Below are 26,099 nucleotides of genomic sequence, written 5' to 3'. Positions count from 1 at the left end.
AGTGGCGGAGCTAGAATTTTGACTGAGGGAGTTCAAAATCTGAAGAAGTAGACACACAAACTAGTCGAAGGAAGTTCGACATATATTGTATATACATAAAAAAATATTTTAATCATGTATAAATAGTATAATTTTCTGCCCGAACCCCCTGACAACAAGGTGGCTTCGCCACTGCCTATCCCCCTTAGTGATACATCTTTATCTCTCGGATACATTCCTCCCCTCTCAGATACATCTCTCCCCTCTTGCTGATAGATCTAGGGGTGTTCAAAATCGAACCGTAACCGATAAGTCAACCGTAAAATTGACTTATTGGCTTATTAGTATTGGATTATCGAATAAACGGTTGGGGAACGGATTAAAATTTTATAATTAACAGCATATTGGTGTGGGGGTGGATTATTAAATTATCTTATCGGATAAACCGTTAACCCATTAAGAATTATCATATACTTACACTTCTTTTCAGTCTGTAGGCAATTGACATGAGTCTTTTGCTCTGATTGTGTACAATTTTGTAAAAATATGAGTCACCAATTTGAAGTCAATGTATTCTTGACTTTTGCTTGATGGTATATCTTTTCTTCAATCAACTCCACCTTTTCAATGTCAACTTAAGTTTTTTCTCATTGTCAAATAGTCTACGAATTTCTCATAGGTTATCCGATACACCGCCTGATAACCGTTCGATAATTGATAATTCGTTACCAAATCAACCGATATCTTATAGGTTGGCTAGCGGATTAGTAAATTTAAAAATCGATATCCTATAAACCAAATTGTTAAGTAAAATTATCCGCCCGATCCGACCGATAAGCAGCCATAGATACATCCCTATCTTCCTCTCTGAAATACATCTCTTCCCTCTCGTATACATCCCTCCCCTATTGGATACATCTGTCTTATATGTATTCGGATGTACTATCCCCTCTCTGATATATCCATCCCTTTCGGATATATCTTTCCCCTATGTATCTAGATGTCTACTGATTTATCGAGAAGTCCAGCAATGTATCTGAAATCCATGAATTTTAAAGAGTTTTTTGTATTTTGAAAAAAAATAGAAAAATAATGTAATTAACTCTTCACACTATAAGATTTATGTAAATTATACATATTTTTTTCGTGAGGTACAAATTTATATTTATGTATCATAATATTTCATAATTATGCCCCATCCCACTAGACATAATTAAGTTCGATCGCTAATAAAGGGTAAAAGTGCAATTAATTCAAGAAGCTTGACCCATGGGGCTTTCGATGGGTTTGGGTAGACAGCCCACAAAGTTAGCTAAGGCCCATACTAAGATAAAATTGAAGGCCCAATTAGAAGGAAAAAAAAAAAGTTGTAGAAAGACACGTGGGAGTAAGAAGAGAATGCTAAATTAAAGGATAGAGACGCAACGAGAGTGAATAATGCCGTCTTCAATATCCTTCCAGTCGGTGTCAGCTATAGCGTATGGTTTCCGCTACCGTGCGCCTATAAAGCACACTTATTTATTGTACGCTCACCAACTCCAACACCAAAAATCTGCCACCTTCTCTTCATCCTTCTGCCGTGTCCCAAATCCCACTCTCTTCACGGGGAACTCTCTCTTCTCTCGAATGGAGGTACTTTTTCTCTCTGTTTTGTTGTTTTTCTGCACTTAATTTCATCATTTATACTCTAATTATTTTGTTTTTGTTTACTGCTTTCAAATGATTTATTTCCTGCTATTCTGTTGTGATTGTGAATTGAAAGAAAATTAGTAGCAGTAAACAAGGTGAAGTGGAATAGTCAACCTCCACGCCTGATGTAATCCAAACTAGGAAGGAAACCCTAAATCTAAGAACAAGTATAAAAGATAGAAGACAGACACAAGCAAGGAACTAACAGACAATAATGACTATATTAAAACCAAAATTTTTTCTAAGATAACCTTCAAGAGGATGGAATCCTTAAGCAAAGAATTTATCACTAAGATAACACTCAAGAGGAATGCTTCTTCAAGCAAGAAATTTATCACTAAGATTACTCTCAAGAGGAATGCTTCTTCAAGCAAGCAATCTGATCAACATTGTCTAGCAACAAAGACCATAGCACACTCTCTCAAAAGAGTGTCACTCTTCAAAGTCAAACCTTCAAACCTTCATCCAAAGCACCCTCTAAGCCTCTAAAGTAGCGTCTTGATGACAATTGACAAGTCTTTGAACTCCCTAGCTCGGCTTGGCGTGCATGCATTAAAGCTTCACATCCTTTTGGCTATTATATTGTACTGGGTTGTGCGAGTGTTCCTAAATGAGAGGCACAATCTAAAGAATGTCCTGGGAGAGATAACTATGAATTTTTTTTATTGAATTTTTCTTCAACCTTCAGTGAGAAAGGGAACAGAAAGGGTAGATTGGGGTGCCTGGATAACTAGTTACTTGTGATACTCTTGGACTTCCTAGAAAGCAAATCTTCCTGATATATTTTCTGATCTACCTCTTATGAATAAAATCTTGCATCATCTATTTATTTGCTTGTCACATAACTCAAATGTTTTAACTGCTGTGCATCTTTTTCTGTTTTCTGGTCAACCTTGAGCAGGTCACCAGATGGGCATATTTGTTATCTCTTACTTCAATCTTGTTTTATGTTTGTCAACAGCAATTTTGGAGTGGAACTAGTGTTAACAGAAACAAAGGAATGATTGAGCAGTTGCGAAGATATGGAGTCATAAAATCACAGACAGTAACAGAAATAATGGAAACTGTTGATAGGGGTTTATTTGTACCTGAGGGTACTCCTGCTTACGTTGATAGCCCCATGAGTATAGGTTACAATGCCACTATCTCAGCACCTCATATGCATGCTATGTGCCTTGAATTATTGGAGGACAGGTTGCAGCCTGGCATGCATGCTCTTGATGTCGGTTCAGGTAATTATATATTGAGCTCACTCGTTTCTACAAACTAATTGGGGGATAACAATTCAGAAGCACATATTAATTAGTTCAAATGTAGCAAACGAAGTTCCATTTGCCCAATTTAGGATCTTAAGATAGATTTTGATTCTATCTAGAAAACGTTACCCCATTTATGATTGAATTGTGCTTTCACAGGGATAAGTGAGATGCTATTTATAGAGCTCTCTAAGGGGGTCAGTTTCATAACTTGCCTGGTTTTTCATGTGGGTAGATAACAATTTGGGGGATAACAATTCAGAAGCATGTATTTATTTGTTCAAATGTAGCAGAGAAAATTCCATTTGTCCAATTTGAGATCTTAGGATAGATTTTGATTCTATCCAGAAAATGTTGTCCAAGATGTGATTGAATTGTGCTTTCACAGGGATAAGTGAGATGCTATTTATAGAGCTCTCTAAGGGGGTCATTCTCCTAACTTGCCTGGTTTTTCATGTGGGTAGATAATCTGAAATGACCTATGTGCATGCACTCTGTGAATGATTACATAGCAGCTTATTGGTTCTCAATATTTTGGACTAGGTTGTTTATGTTTTCCTGAGATCAATAACGTTTTTCTTGTGAGCATGTATCAACAGATTCAACACCATCATTGGATTGAGAAAGTGAACCATTTTTGCTGCACAGTTTTTTTCTCTCATTTTCAAGTTCATTGTTTTGTGGTTGCATGTCAAACGGATGCCATCTAGCAGCAAGCATAACAGTTTGGTGTAGTATCAACTCTACACTTGTGCTATGAAATTCATGAATCTTAATGTTAAAAATTAACTTCTAATCCAATGTGGAGATAACGTTTTCAGAAGGATGTTAAATGTTTCACATGATTGTTCTTTATCAAAATGTTCTGCTCGATTGGCCTGTCCAGGTGAACAGTTAATAGCTTGTGTTAGTTTGGTGTATAAATCTTAATAATCGTTGGGTATTTGGTGGGTCAAATTTAGATAGAAGTGAAAGAATCAAATCTAGGGTCTGGTTAGAGGAAGAGGATATTGTTGAACCGTCTTTGCTTGTTTCTGTTTTGGTCTGAACGTAGAGTTGGTCTGTCTTATTTCTTTCTTTTTTTTCGTATAAGTTTTTCCTGTATTAGCCATAAGTGGTATTCTTGTTGTTGGGTTGTAAGCAATGAAATCCTATCTATTTGGATTGAGGTATAGTTGATTGTTTGAATGAATGAAGGATGACCTTTTCTTGTCAAAGCTAATTATGTTGCAGCAGTCAGCTTCTTAATAGGTTTTTGTTTCATGTAGGAACGGGGTATCTCACAGCATGTTTTGCTCTGATGGTTGGACCACAAGGTAGAGTTGTTGGTGTGGAACATATACCAGAGTTGGTTGCGTGGTCAATCAAGAATGTTGAGAAGAGTGCAGCAGGTCCTTTATTAAAAGAAGGGTCCCTTTCATTGCATGTTGGTGGTATGATTTTATAGCATTTTCATATAGTTTGTTCCGGAGACACTCGCCGTAGCGAAGTAGTGTTCATAGATGGCTGGTTAATATTATTTCTTTTTCCAGTCTGACATGCTCCCACCATGGGACTTTTCTCGAGTGTGCTGACAAATGAGTGTTTTTGGTAACTTGTGCATTGTTGCAGATGGGAGGAAGGGTTGGCCAGAGCACGCACCTTATGATGCTATTCACGTTGGAGCAGCTGCAGCTGATGTTCCACAGGATCTCATTGACCAGTTAAAGCCTGGGGGAAGGATGGTGATTCCAGTGGGTACTTTTTTTCAAGACCTCAAGGTTATAGAAAAAAAGTTGGATGGTTCAATAAGTGTTCGAAGTGAGACTTCTGTCCGTTATGTTCCACTGACTAGTCGGGAGGCGCAGATAAAAGGGCAGTGACTAGTTGAGAAGCACAGATAAAGGCCACATAAAGCTGGTTGTCAGGCAATGGTAGTCTTGGTTTTCCACTTGTGGCACTCTAGTTTGATGTTTTGTACAGTTTCACCTCTTAGCCTGTAAAGAATGAACAATCTAAATGGTTCTGTACTTAATTCCATGCAAATTCTCTCCTGTAGAACCTGAGTAGCTCTAGAAGCTATTGACTGTGCTCTCTTGGCTTGTCAGTAATATATTTCTCGTTTAGCAAAAGGAATCGGTTGGTAACATGTGTTATTGGAGATAATACTGATATTGAATTTAATTTTAGGAATCCAACATTTGATTGCTATATTTAATCCCAGCATTGATGCATTAGGTTGGTGAACTCACACAAGACCACTGTGCTATAGAGAGCGCCTTCACTTACCTATTTAACCGTACCCTCCTATTGTACTTATATAGCCTTTCCTTTTAGCCACACCGAGCTGATGCTATTTAAAGTAGTTAAGTGATATAATGTAGTGAATATATATCATGTATATTCATACACATGGTATGCATCATTGGATTGATGTGAACAACCAGTGTGAGCTCCTTCATCAAAACACCAGTAAGGCAATTTACAATGCTTTTCTATTTTGCATCTGATATGTCGTACATATATAACATTTGAAGACTAGCTTAATTAGGACACAATCTCCTGACCATACTAAAACTTCCATCTATTTTGCATCCAAATGTCCGAATAAGTTTTACCAACGTCAAGGTTTAAAGCTAACGGCAAATCAGTACCACAAATAGAATTCAAAATCGTACAGCACTCAATCCTCTACTTCAGAGTTTCCAAGGGGCAAGAGCAGAAGAAAGAACACAAAAAAGTCGCCGTGCTCTATATAAGTAAACAACGAATAAAAGCTTACAAGTAGAGAGCTAAATTAAAGACTTGTCTGATAAAAATCTAACTGCTCATAGCTGCAGAACTGTGACTGCTATGTCAATTGAACAAATAAACGTACGATCAAAATCAATACGTGTTACGCCTAGGCCTTTCTTCAGCAGCATTTACCCTGATCGTCCTGCCATCCAAAGTCTGAAATACAACAATGAAGATAAACTATTAGCTTCAAGATCAAAGATCACGAAAGAAAATATATGCCTAACAAGAATCCATCAATGAGAATAACCATCAACCAACTAACTAACTGTTCAACGTCTGTATTAAGCATACAATACATAGAGAGGTCATTTGTTCTGTGAACAAGTCACATCAGGAAGCATAATACTTGAATTATAATAGACTTGATAATCATCATTATATATTTGCATTTCTTATCGGATTAGTTAATCATATCAAAATCTGAATATACCAACCCAGATGTCATCACTACGGACAGATCCACAATCTCTTATCTAATGAATATGTAACTGATATATAATATTCCTTTGCCTAGCTTTCATTGCTAAAGCTTCCACCGCTAAGGTGATTGGCATGGTAAGGCAAGCAACTTCTCTTTCCAAAGAAGAATGCCAACCCGAAGTGAAGTTCGGTTTATCTTGAAGTAAAGCCCACCAGGTTAGCTATAGTTAGGAGCCGTTTGGTGTGAGGCATAAGGTATAATAATCCCAAGATAAAATGCAAGATTATTTTATCCTACGTTTGATTAGAGGTATTAGGTAGCCTTTGGATTATTTATCCCACCATTTATACCATAGTAATGAAATAAGTTATCCCATATACATGATGAAATACTTATCTCGGGATAACTTATCCCAGAATAATTAATCTCGAGATAACTTGTTCCCAACCAAACGACCCCTTAAAGTTCACCCAGAGTCGAAGAATTGCTTTCTTCTAATTTTAAAAGCAATACCAGGGTATTACAAGAACTATTAGGACCTAATATGGGATGACAAGAAATATTTTAACCAAGCAAGTAATACTATAACAACCATTTTAGTCATGCTCCTACATATGTTCCGCTAACAAATAAACAACAACATACCTAGTGTGATTCCATAAGTGGGGTCTGGGGAAGGTGGGGTGTACGCAGTTTGCATAAGTAATGGGGGAAGTACAAACTAACTAATGTGGGATTTGTGTTACGGATACCAAAAATGACAACCAAACACTTGATATTAATGCAAAATTAAGTACAGTTTATTTCAAGTGCTGCAGCAAATAAATGATACCAGAGTTATTTTCTTCTTCTTTTTTCTTTTTGCTGGGGCCTGGGGTGGGATAATAGTGAATGTAAACGTCATTGGTACTTCAAGATGACACCAACTACAGATTTATACTTGGTCTCTTGCCACAAAATACGATATCTATAAGCAGCGGCGGAGCCAGGATTTTTAGTAACCGGGTTCAGAAAAAGTAGACTAATTCACTAGCTGAAGGGGGTTCGATATCTACTATATATACATAAAAAATTATTAACCATTTATAAATAGTGTAATTTTTCGCTGAAGGGGGTTCGGATGAACTCCCTAACTGTAAGGTGGTTCCGCCCCTATCTATAAGATACCAATTTACAAACACAGGTTTATAAACTATACTCCTGTATTTGAAAAGTTAGCATGTATAGCTTGTCTACTCATGTACAATGCCAATTATATAAAGTAAGTGCAGAAAGACTACATGCAATTACAAATAAATTAATGAGTTAGAAATCATTTAAGTTTAAATTTTCATCATCAGTATGGAAGCACTTGTTGGTAATTCTTTTGTTCTCTTATAAGATTCAGAATATAAGGATATCAGAATCAGGATAGATATCTAGTAAATTAGAGTGTAGACTGATGTTAGTTAAACATCTAGATTGAAGTCACTTTGCAATTTATCATAGAAAACTAATAAAAGTCTTAAGTAAAAAAGTTGATCCATCATTAAAAATCTAGAAAAGAGATCTAACTTTTTTCTTTTTCATACTAATGGTTAAAAGGTGTCAAAGCATTTAGAATTGAACTCATGGTTGGACCAAAGGACTCATGGAATGATCAATTCCTATCATGCATGTGTGTGTGTGTCATAATGTGTGTGCACATCACCTGTCCATCAAGGTTGGCTATTGCTTCACTCATCTCAGCTTCACTTGACATCGTCACAAAACCAAAGCCTCGTGACCGTCCAGATTCTCTGTCGTACACCACCCGGGCACTTACTACTTTACCATGTTCACTGAAGACTTGCTCAAGGCGTGCATCATCAATGTCCCAGGGGATGTTGCCAACATAGATTCTGTAAGTAGGCTGAAATGTTCGAGGTGGACGTTCTGGCTGTGATCCTCTGCGAGCAGCTTTGTTGACTGTCAAGAGCCTTCCATTGAGATCCTAGCCAAATAAAATAGAAAATTAGGAAGAGTTCCTACAAATAGTCCAGTAACATGTCAACGTATCCATGTGTCACACATCATAACCAAGAAATATCTGAATTGTGTGACAGGCCTCTTATCAAGGGACAGGTCAAGGGCATAGCACATGGAAAACATCAGATTCTATTATTCAAATTCATTGTGAAGTGACCACAAGGTCACGGGTTCAAGCCTTGGAAACAGCCTTTGGCAGAAATGCAAGGTAAGACTGCGTACAATAGACCCTTGTGGTCGGGCCCTTCCCCGGACCCTGCGCATAGCGGGAGCCTTAGTGCACCGGGCTGCCCTTTTATTGTGAAGTGACTAGCACATTCAGTCAAATACACATACTACATGGAGGACTACCAGCCTCCCCATGGTTGTCCAGAGAAGCAATAGGAAGACCTGGATAATGATGTCAAAATCTAGTTGAAGAGTTCGTTACAATGTTGGGTGTAGGACTCTTTAGTGAAAAGGTACCACTGTATGACACACAGGATACTTAAACAGACCCTGCAGTATACTAGAGTTGATCAACTGCATATCCAGCACCAGAAATTTAGTTCATCTGCATTATACCTAGCAGGCTGGTAAATTTATGTAAATATCCAAAGACGTGAGCAATCTACTCAATATAAACTGGTTGCAGAGAAAATTTATTGTTCTCTCTACACTAATTATTAACTTCTTAACAGAGTCTACACTTTTGAAGCAGAATTTGCTATGCCAATACATCAAATGTGTCATACAAGAATCTTATGGTAGAGTGATGCAGCCATACAAGAAAGGAATGCCCTTCATAGCAGGGGATTCACATGCAAACAGGGTTATCTAAATAAGTAAATAGTAAGTTGATAAAAGGACAAACCATCCCTTCCCTCTCTACTTCCTCTCTTGCTTCACAGCTACTATGGAAGCCCTTTACCTTCTCCCTAATTTCCAGAGGGAACAGCCTCTTGATTGGGGAAAAAAATTAATCAATCAACTATGTCTACCCAAACTAATTGGTGCGACTATATGAATCCTTTTTTTGAAACTGTATGAATCTTCTATAAACATTATTAGGGATAGATTGCTAATCAAGAGTGAATACTTTCTACACATGCTATCGACATAAGAAGCAAACCAGGAAAGTGGAAGGAAGCATTTCAGCCAACAAGCTCAGCTTCCTTCCTTCAGTAGTGAGCTGAGAATGCTTTTACTTCTGGTCATGTATAAGTTAACTATCATAAAGAAAAATTTTACTCATGGAGATAATGTCATAAAATCATACACAAAATTTCACAACCTTAATGGATGGATATCAAAATCATCCTGCCATTCAAAAACTCACCTTCAACTGCAAATACTTGTTTCATGAACATTTACCCTGGATATTTAAGTTCCATTGAATTTTATAAACAATTTGATAAAGTAAAAGAGAATCTCCTCACATTGTACATGATATTAGAGAATCATAACAATTTAGAGGCAAAAAGACTCTATTGAATCTACAAATATAGAGTTAACCTACATTGTTTCTTAGTAGCACTACCTGTCAGACAAAAGGGGGAGGGGTTCTTATTTGCAGCAACAAAAAGGAATAAACGTTTCATGTCTAATAGGAAGCATCTTCAAGTCCAACTTTTGACAGCAAAATCCAACAATCTAACATAACTATTCTTTTGCCTGCTTTAAATAAATGGAATTTCATACCTCAATCAAAAAGAATAAACCATAATCACAGATCCATCAAAGAAAAAGAACCATTGTAACTCACATAACGGTTGTACAGTACTACAGCTTTCTCAGCTTCTTCCACAGTGCTCATAGTCACAAACCCGAATCCACGACTCCTATCAGTCTCCCTATTGTAAATAACCTGCAATACCAAAACTCAGTTCCACATGATACCTGAAGCTCTAATTCTTTAAAATTTTGAAAAAAGGTCCAAACTTGTCAATGAAATTAGCCCATTATTACCTCAGCAATCTCAACAACACCAGCCTGTTGAAAAAGTTGAGCCAATCCCTCACTATCTATATCATATGGTAAATTCCCAACAAACAATTTAGCATCTTCCGGAGGTTCTTGGTACTCCTCCCCCTCGGCCTCGGCCTCGGCTTCAGCCTCATCACTCTCCCCTGCATCACCACCACTTTCAAAATCAAAGCTAAACGATTCCCCACCTTGTTCTTTGTCTTCAAGGACAATGGGGCTGTCATCATCTTGCTGAGCAGACACTACAGAAACAAAACTTGGGAATTGGGTAGCTGTCTTTTTAAGGGATAAAAAAGAAGGTGAAGATGAGAATGAGGAAGAAAGGGAGATGGGTTTTAATGGGGTTGAGATAAAAGACATGGATTTGGTGGTGGTGAAGAAGGGAGGGAGGGAGATAAGGCAAGAATTGGTCGCCATGGATAAATTCTTGATTAAGGGTTTGGTAAGAGAAGACATTATCTTTAGGGTAGAGTGAAGGAAGGAAGAAAAGGGGTTTATGAGGAGGAAAGAGGATAAGATGGGAGTAGAGAGAGCAGAGGTTTTGAAGCCGGCGGATGGTCCTAGTTCCTTTCAAGATTTCCTCCCCCCAGGCCCCAAATATGTAGCCAGCACTCCTTTCTTTAATACATTACTACTCTATTATCTTAGAATTATAAAAAAAAATACTTCAAGATAGAGATTGTTTTATAATTTCAAATTCCACAAGAATAAAGATTCTTTTTGGTCAAATTTGAAATTTCAAAATAATGTTTATCTTTCCAAGACTAGTCAAAACCTATTTCCACCTTTTTCTCGCCTAATAATGAGAAATAATGAGAGGTTTATTCTTATTTTTCTCAAACTATTCTCTGTATTAATAAGATTAATTTAATAAAATATATTTGTAATTAAAATTTTCTCAAGGAATGTGTCAAGTCATACTCATAAGAGCTAAATAATACGAAAGGAAATATAAGTTTAGGTTTACATGAAGCAAAATATGCATGTTTAAATAACAATAACATTCTTAGCATAATTCTACAAGTGAGATATGAGAGGGTGGTGCGTACGCAGAGCTTAACACTATCTTGAAAAGGTAGAGAGATTGTTTTCGAAATATCCTCAACTTAAATAAAGCAAATATTGAAAATTAAAAAAAAAAATCAACCTATAAAAATAGTAAATAATAGGACAGTAGATGCAAAAGAAAACAATGGATGATAACAAAAATTGAAGAATAAGATAATAAAACAAAGATAATAATAAAAATCGGAGAATAAGATAATTGATGACTAATAATAATAGTACGCACACAAGTGCCCACAACCTTATACCATAATGCTCAACATGCATGTCCTTCCATATGGGATCGTGTCCTCAGTAAAAGAAAGAGATGTTACATTATGCTTAATATTTTTTTTTCTAATACTTCTTTGGCTTACATCTTCGTCTCATTATCCCCACCACAGTCAACTCTCACACTTAAATACTAGGGCGTACGCATCTCTTTCCCACATGCTCAAACTATCCTAATCTCGCTTCCCTTTTTTTATTCATCATGAAGGCAACATCTCCATGTCACAAATGTCTTCATTTCTAACTTTAACCCAACTGGTATACCCACTCTTCTCCTTTACTTTTGCCTCATACAATATTGTAGTTGGTTTAATAACAACTTTATAGAATTTACCTTTAAGTCTAAGTGACATATTATTCTCACGCAAGACACCGGATGTGAGTTTCCTTTTCATCCACCTCGCTTCTATGCAATGTGTAATCTCATATCATCAACCACTTCCCCCTCCTCTTCTTCCTTCTTTCTTCGTTGCTTTTCTTCTTCCTTCCTTCCTCCTTCTTCTACTATGTTCAACCATTAAAGTTGTTTCAAAGCTCAATTTTAAAATTTAACGTGCCACAAATGTGAATCATTTCGATTAAATAGTATATTAAAAGACTTGAAACATCGAGAAGATCTCATATCTAAAATTGAGATTATTTAAAGAAATTTTTGAGTTGACCGGGATTGAAAGACTCCATTATTCATTAAAGTTACTTCATAGCTCGATTTTAAAATTTCACGTGTCACCAACGTGAATCGTTTTGAGTGAACAATATATGAACAAACTCGAAACATCGAGAGAAGCTCATAAAAATTTGGGATTGTTTAGAATAGATTTGAATTGGTTAGAATTGAAAAAAATTAATCTACAATGTATAAATATTGTATAAACAATGTATATAAATATATATACATCTCTAATACATAATTATATATCATAAACATAATTATACACTATTTATACAATGTGGATATACTCATATACATACCACCGCTTCTGTTCAAAAATAAATTATTGCATGTACAGTTATATGTAAGAAATCTTTTTTCATTAGTCATATACTATGAAGTTTTGAGTCCGGTTCTAGTTCATGTACACGATTATTGAGTAGTAATCTTTATCCACTTTTGACAAGTAAATTTTGAGGTTGTAATCTCTTCAAGTTACAGTTAACTTGAAGGGGTTAATAACAATCAAGTGATTGTTTAGGTAAAGGAATTAGGGTAATCTCTTAGGATTAAGAGTTGTATGAATTTGGCTATTTTTTAAAATAGAATTGAATTAAATTCATCGAGGATAGGTCATGATTTTTACGCCTTTTAAATCGATTATTTTTCCATGTTGTAATACCTTGCAACTTCTTTACTTTATTGAGCATTATTTGTTGTTAACTTGTTATAATAGCAAGGTAGAAACTAGAGGTGGCAAATGGGTGTATTTGTACAAAGGCATCTGTTTATTTTCCTTCGAAAGAAAAAGAGAAAGTACAATAATAAAGATAATAAATAATCTGATGTTCACTTCCAAAGAGGCTTAATGTCACGATCTCGATCCACCGTGACTGGCACCCACAATACTTATTCCAGTGGGAGAACCATTTCTACAGCCCATCTTATCAACTTAAAAAAAAAATATTAAAAACCTTGCAGAAACAGGAATATAACCAGAAAATAATATTGAGTTCCCATAAACTCAGCCAACAATTTTAATAACTATAAAAATGCGAAAGTCAACACATCCTAGGAACTGAAAGTCGTCCATACCAAAACTCTAATCAGTGTCAATGTAAGAAAAGGGGAAACACTCTTCAAACAGAAGTCAAACTACTAAAACAGTGTCTAAACATCCGAGTCTCGAAAAAAGGACTGAGATCAATAGAAAAGTCCACGGCAGTATGATAGAATAGCTCACCCTTGGACTTTGAACAAACTTCTAATCTTCCAACCGAGGTCTCTCCACAACCGGCTGAGTATGCCCCGTACTCAACAAAAAGGTAGAGCAAGAGTAGTATCAGTACACAAAGATAACGGTGTACTGATAGGATCACGCGGTTAGCCAGTAAGCGGATCATAGACAAGTAAATTCAACACAATAAGCATATACATATACATAATAAGTCAACAACATCTCAATATCACAACTCAATGTCTTCCATATGCTATAATTTCATACAAGGGTCCTCTCAAGGAACCTACAAACAATCAACTTTGTGTCGGAATATGACACCTGATTCAAATACGTGTCGAAACGTGACACCCGATTCAAATTATGTGTTGGAATGTGACACCCGATCCCAAAATATCACAATCACAAGAACATTCAATGTTTACAACATTTATACCACCAAGAACAGACTCATCACAATAACAGGCCAACAAGTGATCATTTTACACATAATCCAGCATGTTTCCCTATTTTTATGCACACATGCATATCATGAAGCAATTTAACAAGTATATAAAACACATACGGGAAACTAGACCATCACCTATCTCAAATTTAAGCTTTCACAACCTTACAATGCAAGAGCCTTTCTTTTTCGGGTTCATTCTTCTCGCTCTTGGTCTAGAAAATATTAAATTAATATCAAGGATCAATACAATGGCCTAACTATCAGAAAATATAACACAATTTCACTTCCTAGACCAAAACCATGATCTTAACCTTACCCTAGGGCTATTTCCCACCATAGATTTTCAGTTTAAACCCTCCTCCAATGATTATCACTCATATTTCTAGTTTCTAAGAATCAAAGTATGAATCTAGGGAGTAAAAACCTTACCTTAAGCGTGGAAATCCGCGAAAAATCAATGGAAATCGTCATAGGTCGCCACTTGGGGTTTTAGAAACTGATTGTTGCACAAAAGACTGTTTCTGGTCTTTTTCACGACTTAAGTCGTGACTATCCCGCTCTGGCAGAAATAAACCTGTTTTGGTGGGATATGCGGAATTAGTTAGCTCGAAGTTTGTGCTCCAAGCCCCCATTTCTCAACACACCCCTTCCAAAGATGCATTAAAATTATACCCTTCACGGCAAATTCGATTCCGTGAGTTTTACTTGCCCAAATGCGATTCCGCAAAATCGTAAATGCTCCGTATCGTTTTGGCTATCAGCCTGTCGAATAAATTATAGATTTGACCTTTCATCATTCACATGATCGCCTTAGACTTCACCTGACTCAGAATTCGTTCAAGTTTGGCCTAGGCTCAAATTTTTCGAAGTTACTATCCGAAGTTTTCTTGCCCGAAATCCTTCCCCATTGGCCTATCCCTAATGACAGAAACAGGTCATTACACTTAATAGCCAATATCAATCTCCCTAATATCACAACCACCTTCAAGTTGAATAGTTAGCAGTCCATCTTCAATATTATAATTGAATTTTGTTTCCTCATCATTCACTGTACAGTACCTTGGTTTTGAGCTAGAATAGGCTCCAAATCGGCCACAGCCTCGTGTTTTAATTTGGATCTAGCATCCTGATGGCAGCTGCCTGCAAAGAAGACCCTCTATAGCTCCACCAGAGTTGTACATGTCAATCAATCCAATAGGAGCAAAATGATGACTATTATAAACCTGTACATATGACATTTCATTTGATAATTAAAGAGCTTCCCTTAGCATAGAATGGTCCAAAACCTCAAATATACTGCAGACAGTTTGACATGTTTGTAATTTCTATTTTATGGACTCACATATTAATATATTTGTATATACATATGCTATCATTTTATGAGCTTTTTCTTATAATCGTGATGGAAACATATAAGAAAAGATATCTTTTTATGAAAAGGTATTCTAAGAAAAGATATCTTTCATGAAAAGACATTTTAAGTAAATGTAACTTTCAGCATGAAAAGACACCTCTAAACTATAAATAAACATGGTTCCTAAATCAGAAGATATTTTTTTTCTTTTTTTCTCCATCTCAGATAGAAAATAACACAGAATTATCTTCAAGGTTTAGAAGATCAAGTCATTCAATTAAATTATTGCTATGGATAAAGGTTAGTGTTTTCTTTTCATTCTTTTATATTTGTCTAATGATTTACTTTTAATCTTGGGTGAATTCTATATAGTATTCCAACAAGACATACCTTCACTGGATAGATGGTAAATACTTCACATAGACATGGATTTTCCCTTCTTTTGGAAATCTAGAAAGAGGACCTAACAACAACTCAATGAGATTAGCTAAATGGCCAGTTACAAAAATTTGGCTTTTCAAAACAGAATAAATTTTGAAGGGATACAAAAGCTGGAATACTGAAAGTTATCATAAGAATACCTGAGTTAAATGCATAGAAGATACAATCCCCAGTCCAATCATCACCAGCAATAGAGTCAACATCAAGAGGGTTGATATGGACAGTGATGGTTAGAGGCTTAAATGTCAAGGCAAGGATGTTCCCTGATCCTTCCTTCAGTGGCCAATTTCCAGCTTCTTGACAGTTAAAAGCACCAATTACACCAGATACGTTATTTAAATTCCATATTTTCAATAAGCTGCATCAGGTCAAGATTAATACTCATTAGATATTGCAGTTTCAATATTTCAGCTGTAGGAGCTCCCTCTCTCTCTCCCAAGCCACTAATTGAGTAGTCCCTGTGACCGCTAGTATGTGTGCAGGAAACACCCCTTAGAAACTATTGATAAAATCTAGCTCTTAGGATTGAGCCATCAGGAAAAACTAGTTTCTTAAGTAGTTCAAAATTGTGGTGATCCGACTCATCACTGAAGAAGTTGCCACAACAATCAAATTGCCATAAGATCTCTTCATGCAGAGGGTCTCAACATAGATAAGAATGTTGTACTGCATAGTGTAAATAGGACCGCTCACCTAACATACACCATGGAATTTAGTCGTGATGTTCATGCTCTAACAAAAATAGAACAGTTAACTCTTCTAAGGTCAAGCCTTTTCTTTTGTGATCACATAAGTTTGTTTTCTAAGCTCAAGTTTTTTTCCATAGTAAAACACAGAAGCAATAAGATCTGATCAAAGTAACCTAGTCAATATGCTTAAATGTTCCCATGTGATTCTCAAGTATCCTGCAAAAGAATACAAATAGTGGATATTCTACTTCAGCTTCAAGCTACTATTGACTTGTAAGAGGCAATCATCAGTAATCTTCCTGAATATGACATACTTGATTCAATCTTTTATCAGCTTGAACGGGTTGCCTCCTGAATTCATGAAAACCACCTCATACACATTGCATCGCCTAAAACAAAAAGTTTCATAAATCATATTATAACATGAGGATATACGAAACAGATTGGCTCAGTTTAATGTGTTCTCTCCACTGCATTAGCTTATGTTAATTAGGAATTTTGGGAATTGTTGTAGGCAAGAAATTAGGAACAGAGGAAGAAGAATACTAGAGAATAAGCCATTTAAGAAGAAGAATACCAAAAAAAAATTAAAAATTTGATATTCCGACGTAAAGATTGCGAAGATCGAGGCTGTATTTATAAGTGATTACTGACGCAATTGTCCGATGTAAAGCCGTCGAAAAACTTAAATTTATATTGGGAGCAAACCCTCATTTCTCAACTCTCTCTTTCCTTGCCGATTCACCTCTTCGAACAGCCAAAGAAAGCCGTCCAGTAGAGGCACCACCGCTCACTCGAGGTATTCTCCTTCCACTTTTCAGTTTTTTTTCTTTTTTCTATGAGATAGATTTTTTTGAATAGATCTGGATAAATATCACCATTTTCTTCAAAGGTCCGTGTAGAATTTAGCTTTCATTCAGTTCTCTTCTTCTTTCTGGGTGTTGCTCATATGAAAATATTACTAACTTGAATCCTTAGTCTCTGCTTTGACTAATTAACTTCTAAACTTTCTTTATTGTATTTAGTACTAATGATTTTGAAACTATGTTAATTTCATCTAACACGAAAGATAGAACCATCTACCTATATTTTTTGGGTGATTGAGCAGAAGATGTTTCATTACCCAGAAGATGTTTCGTTACACAAAAGAAGAATTGGCAAAATGTTCATGAAGTGGCTATTTATTTGTCTATAAGAAAAGCAGCAGACTAGTTAAAAAACAATAGTTGGTTACTAATATTTTTTTCCGTTTCTCATCGGATGTCTAATACTTTAGAGCCCAACTAATCAAATATATCTATGAAGAACTTATCCTTCAGTTTTTACTCGTAGCTCAAATCAACTAGATTCTGAGAAAGATACATCAATGCCAGTCAAGAATGGAGATTCAATTGATGAACATAAAACAAGCGAGAAATAATTACTTGATGAAAATGAAACTAGCAATTAAAAAAATTTAATGATCAATTTAAAGCAAGGGAATCATAAATTACAACGTTAAAAAAAACTATTGTCTATGGACCTTCTATAACGCTTAGTGAAATAGTCAATCAAGACAGGCTCCAGTACTCAAAAGAATGAAGTAAATGTCTCTCTCTAATTATAACTGTGGAGTCACACTAAAAGTATGGAGAGGAGATGTGGAGTTGTCCTATTCGTGAGGCTCATGCTGCTCGAGCTTTTGCCCTCAAAGTAGTTGGTATAACATAGTATAATTGCATCCAGTTGAGTAATTTGGTCTACAAACACCTATTATAATGACACTCAACAAATATATGATCCCTTGTTTAATCTTCTAGCTGGCAAAACACACATTTAGTCACCAATCAATCAAACTGTTAGCTGCCATGGCATTGCAAATTTGCAACCACATTGTGAATTTTGCGTTGGATCATGCATAGTTTTGAAATGTTAACCCTCTTCAATTCGTTCTTGGGTTATCTGACAGTAGTTACAATTAAAACTCGTGGATTAGACTTTTGTGGGCTATGAATTGTGAACTTGTCCTTTAGTCATACATTTATCTATCCCAAGGTCTTCTTGTCCTTGGGTGGAGCCTTACATATTTTGAGGCGAGAATACATTATACTTTTAAGCTCATAATTTTTCCCAAATTGATTATCAAAATTCATGGATCTTTACAGGTACACAGAGTCAATAGTTTGTAGAGGTTGGAATGCTGGATGCTTCGGGGAGACTGGTTATTATTCATGCTAAGCCTGGGTAAACAATACTACTTTTGTTAGTTTTTAGTTATTGAATTATATGTTTTTTTCATATTTTAAATTTAATGCAGGTTTTTTCCTGCCACCCAATCTATAATGCGATTATGGATTCTATTAAATCGTTTTATCGTGACACTTAGAGTTCCTGGGAGAGATACCTGCCGATAACAAAAAACAAATGTGGTATCACTTTTAGGTACAAATAAATTAATTCTTTATATCATTTATCAGAAAGAATCAAAAATGCTCATGCTGTCAATAGTTTAGTCCAAAATGCCTTTATAGTTACTTAATGCTGTCAATATATTTCTTTTTAAACACATTTTATTCCTAAAAATTATTATTTGTAAAGAATCGTATTCTTGATTATTATTTTTAAATCACTTTAACTAATAAATAAGTAGGAGTAATTTTTTTTCTTAATTTCATTTTATCAATTAAAATAGAATAACTACATATACCTTTTTAACTAATAATATAGGCCATATATGAAATTTTAGTAACTCAATCATTAATTTCATTTCGATAACAATAAGCGAAAATCTAATAAAATAGAAAATATTTATATTTCTTAGTTCTTTTCGAATTGATGGCAATAGCATTTATAGACCAAACTTGTTCAATTTTCCATAATTCAAGTACATTTTTCAGACGAAGTGCACATGGTATCCCCAACATGATTATCAAATATTTTGTCATTTTGACATAAGCGCTGCTTGTATGCTTAACGATATCTTGGTGAGTGCTTGGGAAAAGAATCAGAAGCCCGATTGGACCACTGCAAAATTTCAAAAGACGAGCATCCAAGCAAAGGCATCACGAGCCTCCAACAAAGGTGACTTGTTGCACATCGGGGGTTCAGCTAGTGCAGGGACTCATCAAAGGAAATCTGTAATTTGTATATTAAATTTTCCTCTGTTTTTAACTAAATGCGGTTGAACTTTTAACCAACTCATATTTTTGTTATACAGGGAAAGAAAAAAAAAGGAGAATTATAACTACTTATGATGAGGTCGTTGAGGAGAAACATGTGAAAAATAAAAAGGATGGTCATAGTAATTTTGTCGAGCCACATGTTGAGGGGACCAATGTAAGATCTTAGCTTCAGAACTATTATTGTTTCCTCAACATGAATTTGTTTATATATTGCTAGCTTATCATTCATGTTTCAGGTTGGGTATAAAAAAGACTTGGATGAATGGCGTCAAAGTCAACCTACTTCTGAGGATAATAGCTCAATATTGCCGAAGAAGATTGGTGGGGTAAAGAAACGTAAAGCACGTGGCCTTGGATCAGGGCATTCTGTAGGCTGTATCACGTACGGATTTACTGCTGCTTCTTTAAGTTCTCCGCAGAATCAGGAAGAGGAAGAGAGAGATTCATTGCGGAGACAAGTAGAATAGTTGTCGAAAAAGCAAAAAGCAGACCGTTTAAGACTTGCTGGACTGGAGAATCTAGTGCGTCATCTCATAGAAGAATGCCGATCTGAAGAGTCTGACGATGATGAGTCTGATAGGGAGAATTAGTTTGTTTGTGCTTGTGATGTTTGGATGTTTTGGACTTGCTTTTGGATGCTACTTGAATGTTGTTTTGATGTTTTAGACTTGATTGAATGTTTTAGTTATATGCGTTTATGCTTAATGCTTTAATTGTTGGGATTTTCGAAGGTTTGATTGTTCTTAGTGATTTAAAATATGCCCTAAACATTTATATGGCTAAAAATCATTTCATTAAGGATAAATGGAAAGCTTAAAGAGAAATATCTTTCAATATACAAAGGTATTATCCTTTTTGAAACCTACTTTTAAAAAAAGTGTGTAATATACAAAGAAACTGTTATGTGAACATTGACAGTTAATCTCTTTTCAAATTACTTGAATGAACTTTGATAAGATTGAACTTCCCAAGTTTAAACTTGATTTACCAATAAGAAATATTTGAAACTTGTTGCACAAAACACCTAGGGTAAAAACTTGTCCACACTCTATGTTTACATTAAACCATACTAATTTATTATGATTGTCATAAGTTAAGGGGAAAAAAAGTGTATTAATAAACTATAATTCAGTTACAAGAGTGGGGTGAAAAGCCATGTATCATATATTCATTAGGTACGCGCGAGTAAAGCTCTATAAAACACTAATAAGCACCCCATTTGATATTTTGAACCGACGTTCAAATACTCCCAATTCTAAATGTAATAAGTATCAAATTATCATTTCCATTCATACCGTAAATTATCTATACCTTATATCTTACAATGAAGCAAGCAGGTAACGAACAATACAAAATGGTGAGAGATTACATAATTGTGGTGAGGAATCTCAACAAGATCACTCCGGATGGGAACCGTAACAGAGTCAACTGACTGCATCTTAGCAGGAGATGTCTTTACCAAAAAGTTCACTTATTCCTTTAGCAGGATCCTCTTGTTTTACAAGTGACTCGCCAACTAGCACCTACAGAGATGCAACAACATTATCATCATATATGAATTAGGATTGACAAGGACAAGGGTATAAATCAAATTACACTATTGATCAGAATGCACGTATCATGGTAGAAGGCAATAACATATTTGTCAAATAAAGAATGAAGATCTAGGCAAAACCATATTTAGAAAATAGCCACTAGAAACTATCATCCACTAGAATCTGTTTTGGAATGATTATACGCAGTCATTGTGAATTTCAAAATTAGAAAAGAAGCTTACCGCTTTGACACCGGCTTCTCGTACATAACCAATATCAGCTGGAGAAAATAGTCCAGACTCCCCAACAACCTGAAGAATTAAAGTGGCATTGAAGTCACAACTTATTGAGAGAACAAAACTACTAAAACAAAAGTTTCCATATGTATAGAAGTTCATACAATTATGCCCTTCTCCCGAATCCTTTCCCCACGCTCTCCTTCCAGAAGTTTCTTGGTATTGCTGATGTCCACCTTGAAAGTTCCTGGTAACACAAAAGTTGATTTAGCTGACAGATCTTAAACAATTGAACTTCAGTTGATTAAGCATGTGCTTATAACTTCATTGATTCTGTTTGTAATTATCCCCTAACCTTATATGTAGCCAGAAAGTATGACTTTCTATGGAAGTGAACAGGAATTTAGAATCTGTCGTAATGTAGGAACCTTGATTAATCTATCCAATGCTTAGGAGTTCATTTTGTTTAATTTCCTTATAAGGCTAGCTTATCATCTTACATCTCCTCCCTTGCACCACCCAAACCCAAGAGGGTCACGTACACCTTTGCTGTTCAATTTGTCTCCTTAGAGCAGTTGGCAGCACGTAGTCTATCAAGAAATGAGTAGATTGGCGGTGTAGAATTAATTATGCAAATTACCAAGGTCTCTATTATTGATGCCAATCAGCTCAACCCCATCAATTCCAAGGACACGATCCATTTCCATCTCATCATGTACCTAGAAACAAGCAGTTGAAATGGTTATTAAAGGAAAAGAAATAAAACAGTTGAACCATCAACATCAACAAAGGATTTATTAGTTTATAATGGGAATACAATACAAATCCAGAAACCAATATATGCGGATGGAAAAGAATATTTGTTAGGATCAAGCGTTTACCATCATGTCAAAAGCTATAGCTGATAGCATTGTGCACAACTTTATTTCTTAACCAAACACATCAAGCAAACATCTTGTTCAACCATGACTCTACCCGGTAATTACCATCTCATCACCTAGGCTTGCCATAGGTAGGATGTTGGCGTTAGCCAACAATCTCCTCCCGCCGGCCGGGCAAACACCTACCACACAACATGTTCCTGGGAATCGAACCCATGACAGTGACTCTAATACCGCTTGTTAGAATCAAATGTTCACCATCATACCAAAAGTTATAGGCTATAGCTAATAACAAGGTGCAACTTTATTTCTTAACTAATCCCATCAAGCAAGCACCATATTCGACCATGACTCTAAGCAGGGTCATCCGTGGTCCATCACCTGGACCTAGCCATAGGTAGGATTTTGGAGTTACCCAACAATCTTTCATGAACAGAAGAACTTGCACCAAATATATTTCATGTCCATGAAACATATTAACTACCTTGAGCAAACGGACATTGACATTTTCACTTTCGTCAATGAAAACAAAGACAGTTTTTCTATAATATGATGTAGATTTTTAACTTTTCTTTCCTTTCAGTTCATGGAATGATCAAAAAGTAGGGGTGGAGAAGGTAAAAAAATTACCTCAACTAGTGCTGTCAATCCAAGTAATTTGCAGATCTTAATCATATACTGGATGTCAAGATTTGGTAGAACAGCAGCAATTAACAAAATTGCATCGGCACCTTTGACCCGAGCATAGTAGATTTGCCAAGCCTCTACAACAAATTCTTTACACAACAAAGGGCACTGCAAAAGTTGGAGCTCAATGAAAAACTGTAAAGGACTCAATTATGATATATTATAGGTGGTGCACAAGAAACTTTGAGGGAATCTGCATACCTCTACTCCAGCATTCCTTATGGCCTCTAGATTTTCAAAGCTTCCCTAATTCACAAATATAACGAGAATCATAATTAGCAATTGGAGAATCATCTGACAATCTGCATCTAAGCATTTCCACGATACACCAAGAATCAGTAAAGTTTATGAACTAATTTCTCACAGTTGATGCTACTTCCTAACAACTCATTATACATCCCAATAAGAATGTACCTACCTTTACAACTGCGAATCAGGCAGATTTAGTCATGCACTTAAATGGGATGGTTTATCCTTTCCTTATCAAAAAGATAATCTGTAACATAAACATATCCTAGTTACAGGTTTTTCAACACTTCAATTACAATTTAAGGTCCTACTAGGTAAAGGATACAAATAGTTATTACTATTATTGTTTGATTGGTGGAAAAGGATACAAATCTTTCAGCATTTCTGATTAGATTCCCTTTGCATCAAAAGGAAAAATAATGCTTGCAACTTTGTCAAATACTTCAATTACAACTTAGGATTCCTGCTAGAATAGCATAGGGGAGAAACGTTAACATTGTCATCTGAAGAATGACCACGGAATTTACCTTATTTTGGTCATTGCATCTACATTATGAAATTTAGTTACTGATAGTGGTGCCTAGATGGTCATGCTGCTATCCCTAAAGCCATTAATTACTTGAAAGAACTACAATCCTTATCAGCAATTTGAAGAATGAAACTTTTACCTGAAAATATTTCTGATCTGTCAAAACACTAAGGCATGCCGCTCCACCTCTTTCATAAGCTTTGGCAATCTCAACCTGTAATGCAAAAACATTAAAAGGTTAATCCCCCCACATTTCAATAATTTCAACAAGGATAAGTTGCAACTGAAACATTTGAACTGTCTTTAATGGGTTTGACTTAATGGATGGGTTTCTTTGTACATTAGAAAGTAGTCTCTTAGAAAGTACATGATCAAGTCTAATGATAATTATTGTGGTAGTAAATAACTCAGTGCAAAGGTAAACAACACAATGATGTTAAAATGGTAGCAGTTCTGATATTAACTTCTTTTTAACTTTCATTTCTATTTCTACATTTTCATACATCAAAAGAAATACCAAATTAAATGATAACTTATAATTAAATGTAGCTCTGGAATACATGTCTCACAGCGTCACCTTCTTTTCATTTGATTGGCTGCTTGTAGACAGCCAAGAAGGATCAGAATTTGCCCTAAATATGACTATTAATTTTATCTGACAAGAATATTGAAAGTTTGTCTTTCACTCCTTCCTCTTGATATAGTTTATAACCATATATCACTTCAAGTGCCTTTAAGAACTTTAACACGATTCTTAGGAACCATATATAGTTCCATTGAATACGATTATAAAACATAAGATTCCTTGTATAATTCAAGAGAACTAAAACCAGTCAAGAACTACTTCAGAGGAAAAGAAGAAACGATAACATATTCGGAGTTCCAGACATGTCTCAATGTCATACTAAAACAGTACAAGATCTCAAGCACTCAGTTGACATGAAGGAATTAGAAACTAAAGTAATGTCATACTAAAACAGTAAAAGATCTCAAGCACTCAGTTGACATGAGAGGGAAATGACACACTTACTGGATTGAAATCTTCACGCAGAACACCTCTACTTGGAGAAGCCTTCTTCACTTCAGCAATAAGAGCAGGCAATCCAGTTCTTGAATATGATTCTTTCAGAGCTCCTAGAAAATCCCTAGTAGGTGGAGCACCGCTAAGCAGTTTTCTCAGTAGAAGAAGCGGTTTCTTCTCTTTCATCTGGCAAACAAAAATCACCTTTTAGTACGTAGAATATAATGAAATAGGAAACATGATAGCATATATACCCTCAGGCAGCATTTGAGACTCTAGTCCAAGAGATACCTGTGAGACTTCCTTGTCCTTATACCAGACAATTTCTTCTAGTATGTTACATGGAGTATTGCCTTCATTCTGCATACGAAATTCAAAAGGGCCAACATAGTGCAAGGGAGGTCCCGTTGTCGGCCTCCTCCTAATTTTTATACCCTGACTTGCAGCAATTTCATCTTGGAATCTTTCTACTTCCCACTGCTTGATTTTGAGAGCATCTCCTTCAGGAATGGTTGATTCAGAAACCACGGCTGAACCATCCTTCAAGTCAAATCAATTATGACTTATCTTAGTGAAACGATCTCTATAAGAAAGATTTTTCTCATCTATCTTGTGATGCTATCAAAAAATGTAAATAGAAGAGGCATGTCTGAACCCAAGAGTTTGAGGTAAACCTACAGTATATACATCATTCCGTAATGGAAATGAGACATATTTTTTACAAAGCCCAGAAATCAATATGCAAACCATATGAACATCAACTACTGAAATGAAATAATATCCACCAGTAGGATTTTTTTACAGAGCATGGAAGACAAAATATGAAAACCTAAAAATGGTTACCCTTTAATAGATTAAAAACACTACTATCACCGCAGAAATCATTCCTTAATCAAGTATCCATCTTTTTGCAGCAAAAAGGAAGAAAACAATCACGCGGCTTCTTAGAAAGCATATGCAGCCGAAATAATTAATTAATTAATCACACAGCATATAGCAAAAAGGAAAACCCTCATTTCAAATGCTGGGAAAAAAAGACGACAAAGATCATTCAATCTTCAAGTCATAACCAAAACCTAATAAAATCAAAATTAAATCAACAATTTCGGCTACCTCTTGAGCTCGAACAGGTGAAAATTGGGGCAAAATTCGAGCTCGGTGGGTCGTGAAAATAGTCGTTGGAACTGACAAGGAGAATGCCGATTTCTTAGGTCTGGGATTGGCAAGGAGTTGAAACGAGAACCGGGGTCTTACCGTCGCCGCTGCAGTTGCCGCCGTTGCCGTGGCGGAGGTGGTGGTTATTACAGAATCCATTATTCAATTAGAGAAAAAAAAATGGTTGTTAAAAATGGGGGTTCTTAAGGGGCTATGTTGAACCACCGAAGGGCAATAGGATTAGTCGCAGCCGCCAACCCCCGCGATGCATCATGTCCAACTGTCTCTAGCTTCATTTTTTAAAAAAATTATTATTTGACGGGTAACGAAAAAATTACAAAGTGAAAATAAATCTTATTAATAATCACAAAATTTAAGTCGTCAACCAATTAAT

General features: G+C 35.8%; 3 protein-coding genes across 3 annotated transcripts; 1 reads left to right on the top strand and 2 right to left on the bottom strand.

Moving 5' to 3' along the window:
* Positions 1-1,395: 1,395 nt before the first annotated feature.
* LOC129896554 (protein-L-isoaspartate O-methyltransferase 1-like) lies at positions 1,396-5,035 on the top strand. Its single transcript, XM_055972488.1, has 4 exons — positions 1,396-1,611; positions 2,630-2,900; positions 4,193-4,357; positions 4,536-5,035. The coding sequence occupies exons 1-4, from the start codon at positions 1,417-1,419 to the stop codon at positions 4,784-4,786; spliced, it is 882 nt and encodes a 293-aa protein (XP_055828463.1). The 5' UTR covers positions 1,396-1,416; the 3' UTR covers positions 4,787-5,035.
* Positions 5,036-5,628: 593 nt separating this feature from the next.
* On the bottom strand, positions 5,629-10,707 carry LOC129896553 (28 kDa ribonucleoprotein, chloroplastic-like). Its single transcript, XM_055972487.1, has 4 exons — positions 10,078-10,707; positions 9,875-9,976; positions 7,814-8,095; positions 5,629-5,855 (listed from the first exon to the last, which is right to left on the bottom strand). The coding sequence occupies exons 1-4, from the start codon at positions 10,549-10,551 to the stop codon at positions 5,790-5,792; spliced, it is 924 nt and encodes a 307-aa protein (XP_055828462.1). The 5' UTR covers positions 10,552-10,707; the 3' UTR covers positions 5,629-5,789.
* A 9,970-nt stretch (positions 10,708-20,677) lies between these two features.
* Positions 20,678-25,974, bottom strand: LOC129895418 (indole-3-glycerol phosphate synthase, chloroplastic-like). The gene is made up of 10 exons (XM_055971135.1): positions 25,664-25,974; positions 24,842-25,090; positions 24,560-24,736; positions 23,669-23,743; positions 22,953-22,997; positions 22,695-22,859; positions 21,824-21,902; positions 21,348-21,430; positions 21,190-21,258; positions 20,678-20,935 (listed from the first exon to the last, which is right to left on the bottom strand). The coding sequence occupies exons 1-10, from the start codon at positions 25,862-25,864 to the stop codon at positions 20,852-20,854; spliced, it is 1,227 nt and encodes a 408-aa protein (XP_055827110.1). The 5' UTR covers positions 25,865-25,974; the 3' UTR covers positions 20,678-20,851.
* Between the last annotated feature and the right edge of the window lie 125 nt (positions 25,975-26,099).

The sequence above is a fragment of the Solanum dulcamara genome, chromosome 7 (genome assembly GCF_947179165.1).
Source record: "Solanum dulcamara chromosome 7, daSolDulc1.2, whole genome shotgun sequence".
Lineage (NCBI taxonomy): Eukaryota > Viridiplantae > Streptophyta > Magnoliopsida > Solanales > Solanaceae > Solanum > Solanum dulcamara.
The sequence above is the reverse complement of the archived record's forward strand: the minus strand, read 5'-3'. Positions and strand labels throughout refer to the sequence as shown.